The sequence below is a fragment of the Prunus dulcis genome, unplaced genomic scaffold (genome assembly GCF_902201215.1).
Source record: "Prunus dulcis unplaced genomic scaffold, ALMONDv2, whole genome shotgun sequence".
Lineage (NCBI taxonomy): Eukaryota > Viridiplantae > Streptophyta > Magnoliopsida > Rosales > Rosaceae > Prunus > Prunus dulcis.
This window is the reverse complement of record NW_023010535.1, coordinates 4,970-10,675: the sequence shown is the minus strand read 5'-3', so window position 1 is coordinate 10,675 and position 5,706 is coordinate 4,970. Positions and strand designations below refer to the sequence as shown.

At 36.0% G+C, this 5,706-nt stretch overlaps 2 protein-coding genes across 2 annotated transcripts; both read left to right on the top strand.

Annotated features, from left to right (window-relative positions):
* The first annotated feature begins 6 nt into the window (after window positions 1-6).
* LOC117613719 (palmitoyl-monogalactosyldiacylglycerol delta-7 desaturase, chloroplastic-like) lies at window positions 7-1,238 on the top strand. Its single transcript, XM_034342293.1, has 4 exons — window positions 7-108; window positions 237-377; window positions 608-714; window positions 822-1,238. The coding sequence occupies exons 1-4, from the start codon at window positions 70-72 to the stop codon at window positions 1,021-1,023; spliced, it is 489 nt and encodes a 162-aa protein (XP_034198184.1). The 5' UTR covers window positions 7-69; the 3' UTR covers window positions 1,024-1,238.
* Window positions 1,239-2,139: 901 nt separating this feature from the next.
* LOC117613718 (palmitoyl-monogalactosyldiacylglycerol delta-7 desaturase, chloroplastic-like) lies at window positions 2,140-3,780 on the top strand. The gene is made up of 5 exons (XM_034342291.1): window positions 2,140-2,499; window positions 2,608-2,748; window positions 2,883-3,023; window positions 3,254-3,360; window positions 3,468-3,780. The coding sequence occupies exons 1-5, from the start codon at window positions 2,203-2,205 to the stop codon at window positions 3,667-3,669; spliced, it is 888 nt and encodes a 295-aa protein (XP_034198182.1). The 5' UTR covers window positions 2,140-2,202; the 3' UTR covers window positions 3,670-3,780.
* The last annotated feature ends 1,926 nt before the right edge of the window (window positions 3,781-5,706 follow it).

Genomic DNA, 5,706 nt, shown 5'->3' with positions numbered 1-5,706 from the left:
TACCACCACCAGTTTACTGATACAGAAAAAGATGCTCACAGCCCACTTAAGGGTTTCTGGTATAGTCATATGGGCTGGATCCTTGATAGCAGTTCTCGGTTTGGAAGAGTAATTAAAAACAACCTCTCTCTCTCTCTCTCTCTCTCTCTCTCTCTCTCAAGTAATAGTTACACTTTTTTCTTTTGGTACAAATGCTTACACTTATTTTTGTTTTTTTTTTAATGAGAAATTTGCAGTATGGGGGACTAAAGAATGTTGAAGACATGAAAAAGCAGCCATTTTATGTGTTTCTTCATCATACTTTCATGCTACACTCATTTGTTCTTGCAGGCATATTATATGCCGTGGGTGGACTTCCCTTCTTGGTTTGGGGAGTGGTGAGATATATACATTTTCCTCTTTTTCATTTCTAATAAATTGATCATGTATTCGCACAAGATCTTAAACATTTCAAACCAGAGAAGTTGTGTCTGAAACTCTCCCATTCTTATTACTAGAATTATAAGCACATATATAAATACGTATGCTTTTTTATTCTTTATTTTATTTATTTATTCTAATTACTTCTAGCACAGATCCTTGAGTTTAAACTCATTATCATTTGCAGGGCGTGAGAATGGTGGTTGTTTTCCACATTACTTTGTTTGTAAATTCTGCTGGCCACACCTGGGGATATCAGACATGGAACACCGGGGATCTGTCTAGGAACCTTTGGTACTTATATTAATTAGTACTCTCCCTTCTACTATATATTTAATATATAATTGAGAAATGAAAGTTGCAATTTTAAAATTGATTTTTATTCATATTCATATTTCAAGGTGGTTGGGATTGCTTGCACTTGGAGAAGGCTGGCACAATAATCACCATGCTTTCGAATACTCAGCTCGACAAGGCCTGGAATGGTGGCAAATTGACTTGACTTGGTACATCATAAAATTTCTTGAAGCTCTAGGACTGGCAACAGATGTGAAAGTACCATCCGAGGCTCACAGGAAACGGATGGCTTTAAAGACAGAATAAATCCATGGCTGCTCAAGATTTGGGTTTCGACATTTGGCTAGGCCTGGGATGTCTAGCTTCAAACTCTATTTGCTGTTTTAGGGTGATAATGATATTGTTCATGCATGTTGTGGACCTTATTATTGTTGAGAATGAATTGATTCTATGCTTGTATTAGCAATTAATGCTTTGCTTTTAACCCGGCATTTATAACAAACTTGAGGGGTTTTGTTTCATGACTTTGGGTTGGGTAGTTGAAATCACCATCGACTCAGGAATTTTTTGGCGGAGGTAAAATTTTGAAAGGCTAAAAGTTTTAAACAAAAATTGACAACCAAATGTCATTCATATGCCAAAAACGAAACTGACGCACCTGTTGATGAAGAAGGAAAAAAACCATAGTGTGTTTCATCTTGTTTTTTTCTTGATTAACTATGAATTACATTCGAACTTATTTGAAAGCTTGATCGATACAATATTTTTTTTTTTGGCACAAGACTTAATCGATAAATCAATTTTTATAAAAGACTTGTAGTTTTCTCCAAAAAAAAAAAAACAAACAAAACAATCAAAAAAAAAAACAAGGAAATAAACAGATTGGTGGGGGAGACATAAAAAAAAATGAATTTGATGATATTTTATTTATAAGGATTTGGATTGGTAGACATAAAGAATCTCTCAAAAAAGGGAGACTTTCTTTTTCTATTTTTAAGCAAAATCTCCTTATTGCTGGAGTTTTCCACCTTCTTTTCCGTCTACAGTACGGATCTTTGTTTGTTTGGTTCTTTTTTTTCTTTCTCCTAGTCCAAAACGACGTCGTTTTGGCCAAAAATTTATAAAAAATAAAAAATAAAAACATTAGTGCGTGCAATGCAGACAAAAAAAGGAAGGGAAGTTTATCAGGCTTTTGTCAAACAAATGGAGTGCACAGCCAAACTAAGGCCCAGTTTGGAATTGCTGTCACTTTTAACAAAAGCGTAAATTGCTCAAATGGTCCTCAAAATTATACGTGATTTACATTTTGATCCTTCAATTAAATTATTAATCCAAATGGTATATAAACTCTATAAGTAATGGCCAAAGTCATGGTCTCTCATACAATCCTCAAAACCGTTGGCTGAAGAAAGAGTCACACACACACTCTCTCTCTCTCTCTCTCTCTCTCTCTCTCTCTCTCTCTCTCTCTCTCTCTCTCTCATTATGGGGCTTTTGAAAGTTTGGGTCACCATTCTCATGACCCCTTGTGCAAATTTCTTGGGGAGGAAATGGAATCTTCTAGACCTTGTGACAGCTGGTATGTTCTTGAGTGTGCATTGCCTGGCTTTGTTTGCACCGTTTTACTTCACTTGGACTGCGTTTTTGGTGGCCTTTTGGCTGGCCTTTCTGACCGGTTTTGGAATCACTCTTTCTTACCATAGAAATCTTGCTCATAGAAGTTTTAGGGTTCCAAAATTGCTTGAGTACTTGTTTGCCTACTGTGGGGTTCTCGCACTTGAGGTATGTCAAATCTCATTTTTGAGAAACATTTTGCAAGTTTTGTTGTTTATGTTCTTTCTTTTTTGGGTCTACTTTTACGATTTTCTGTTTGTTGTTTTGGGTTTGCAGGGAAGTCCAATTGAATGGGTGAGCACACACCGATACCACCACCAGTTTACTGATACAGAAAAAGATGCTCACAGCCCACTTAAGGGTTTCTGGTATAGTCATATGGGCTGGATCCTTGATAGCAGTTCTCGGTTTGGAAGAGTAATTAAAAACAACCTCTCTCTCTCTCTCTCTCTCTCTCTCTCTCTCTCTCTCTCTCAAGTAATAGTTACACTTTTTTCTTTTGGTACAAATGCTTACACTTATTTTTGTTTTTTTTAATGAGAAATTTGCAGTATGGGGGACTAAAGAATGTTGAAGACATGAAAAAGCAGCCATTTTATGTGTTTCTTCATCATACTTTCATGCTACACTCATTTGTTCTTGCAGGCATATTATATGCCGTGGGTGGACTTCCCTTCTTGGTTTGGGGAGTGGTGAGATATATAGATTTTCCTCTTTTTCATTTCTAATAAATTGATCATGTATTCGCACAAGATCTTAAACATTTCAAACCAGAAAAGTTGTGTTTGAAACTCTCCCATTCTTATTACTAGAATTATAAGCACATATATAAATACGTATGCTTTTTTATTCTTTATTTTATTTATTTATTCTAATTACTTCTAGCACAGATCCTTGAGTTTAAACTCATTATCATTTGCAGGGCGTGAGAATGGTGGTTGTTTTCCACATTACTTTGTTTGTAAATTCTGCTGGCCACACCTGGGGATATCAGACATGGAACACCGGGGATCTGTCTAGGAACCTTTGGTACTTATATTAATTAGTACTCTCCCTTCTACTATATATTTAATATATAATTGAGAAATGAAAGTTGCAATTTTAAAATTGATTTTTATTCATATTCATATTTCAAGGTGGTTGGGATTGCTTGCACTTGGAGAAGGCTGGCACAATAATCACCATGCCTTCGAATACTCAGCTCGACAAGGCCTGGAATGGTGGCAAATTGACTTGACTTGGTACATCATAAAATTTCTTGAAGCACTAGGACTGGCAACAGATGTGAAAGTACCATCCGAAGCTCACAGGAAACGGATGGCTTTAAAGACAGAGTAAATCCATGGCTGCTCAAGATTTGGGTTTCGACATTTGGCTAGGCATGGGATGTCTAGCTTCAAACTCTATTTGCTGTTTTAGGGTGATAATGATATTGTTCATGCATGTTGTGGACCTTATTATTGTTGAGAATGAATTGATTCTATGCTTGTATTAGCAATTAATGCTTTACTTTTAATCCGGCATTCATAACAGACTTGAGGGGTTTTGTTTCATGACTTTGGGTAGTTGAAATCACTGGTGGACCCATGAATTTTTGGGCGGAGGTGCAATTTTAAAAGGCTAAAAGTTTAAACAAAAATTGACAACCAAATAGCCTTATAATTTAAACAATACTAATGTCATTCATATGTCAAAAACGAAACTGACGCACCTGTTGATGAAGAAGAAAAAAAAATCATAGTATGTTTCATCTTGTTTTTTTCTCGATTAACTATGAATTACATTCGAACTTATTTGAAAACTTGATCGATACAATATTTTCTTTTTTGGCACAAGACTTAATCGATGACTCAATTTTTATACAAGACTTGTAGTTCTCTCCCAAAAAAAAATTAAACAAAAAAAAAACAAGGAGATAAACAGATTGGTGGTGGAGACAAAAAAAATGAATTTGATGTTTTTTTATTATAAGGATTTGGATTGGTAGACATAAAGAATCTCTCAAAAAAGGGTGACTTTCTTTTTCTATTTTTAAGCAAAATCTCTTTATTGTTGAAGGAGTTTTCCACCTTCTTTTCCGTCTACAGTACGGATCTTGGTTTGTTTGTTTGTTTTTTCTTTCTCTTAGTCCAAAACGACGTCGTTTTGGCCAGGAGCTGAAAAAAAAAAAAAAAAAAAAAAAAAACATAAGCGCGTACAACGCACAATGCAGACAAAAAAAGAAGGGAAGTCTATCAGGCTTTTGTCAAACAAATGGAGTGCACAGCCTAAGCGGAGGGACAACTTTCAGGCACTTGAAACGCTTTATCCAACGAGGGAGCTACACCTCCTTGATCATTACGCCTCTATAGATCCACCAGTGGTTGAAATACTTGAAAATAGAAGATGATCCTTGATTTGTAATGAAATAAGGATTAAACTTTTTTTAGAACAATAAAAGGATTAAACTTAAGGCACACAAGAGGCTTAAACCTAGTTATTTATCACAAATTTGAGGTTTTTCTTTTTTCTTTTTCTTTTCATTTTTAGTTGTTTAGGTGCTCTTGTAAGTTCTTAATAAATTATAAAACTAAATACATTAACCTTGTTCAGCCATGGAGTCGAATGAAACAATCACAAAAGATAGAGAGATCTTCTCCTAGAAACCAATGCCTTATGCTCTAATTATAGATGGGGTAAATTTTTGTATAAGCTTGTGTGTAATTGGTTCTCACTACTACATTTTAGTATTTGCGCGACGAAGATAATTTCGTCGCACAAACTAACATATTGTCGCACAAACAAAAGCGCGACAAAAAAATCGTCGCGCGCAATCTGTCGCGCAAAGGTCGTGAAGAAAGACTTTGCGCGACAGATTTTATCCATGCGTCGCGCAATTGTGTGCGACGCTCACCCTTCGTTACACAAAAGGTTCAGAGACGACAAAATTGTTCGTCGCACAAAATTACGCGTGACGAAATGTTGTTCGTCGCCACAACAATGCACGGCGAATAGTTTTCGTCGCGCAAGACGTCTCGTAGACATTTGCGGCACCAAGAGATCATCGTCGCGCAATTCATAAAAATATTGCGCGACGACAAGATGTTGGCGCGTAAAATTTTGCGCGACGCTAGACTACGTCGCGCGATACGTGCCCAAAACTTCTGCGCGACGACAAGATCTTTGCGCGAAAGTATACTGCGTCGCGCGCTACGTTCCTAATAATTTTGCGCGACGACGAAGCTTTCGTCGCGCAAATAATTATATTTATATAAAAAAATGAAACATTATTTTTTCGGAATATATGAATTTGCGCGACGACAAAGTGTTCGTCGCGCAAAATTAATATATATAAATTAATATATAATAATAATAATAATAATACTTTTGTTTTAT

What these genes read in the sequence shown, in the direction of transcription:
- LOC117613719 (XM_034342293.1), top strand. Translation starts at nt 70, where the DNA reads ATGGGCTGGATCCTTGATAGCAGTTCTCGGTTTGGAAGA. An exon ending in GCAGTTCTCGGTTTGGAAGA is followed by an intron (nt 109 to 236) that starts GTAATTAAAAAC and finishes AGAAATTTGCAG; the next exon opens with TATGGGGGACTAAAGAATGT. An exon ending in CCTTCTTGGTTTGGGGAGTG is followed by an intron (nt 378 to 607) that starts GTGAGATATATA and finishes TATCATTTGCAG; the next exon opens with GGCGTGAGAATGGTGGTTGT.
- LOC117613718 (XM_034342291.1), top strand. Translation starts at nt 2,203, where the DNA reads ATGGGGCTTTTGAAAGTTTGGGTCACCATTCTCATGACCCCTTGTGCA. An exon ending in GTGGGGTTCTCGCACTTGAG is followed by an intron (nt 2,500 to 2,607) that starts GTATGTCAAATC and finishes TTGGGTTTGCAG; the next exon opens with GGAAGTCCAATTGAATGGGT. An exon ending in CCTTCTTGGTTTGGGGAGTG is followed by an intron (nt 3,024 to 3,253) that starts GTGAGATATATA and finishes TATCATTTGCAG; the next exon opens with GGCGTGAGAATGGTGGTTGT.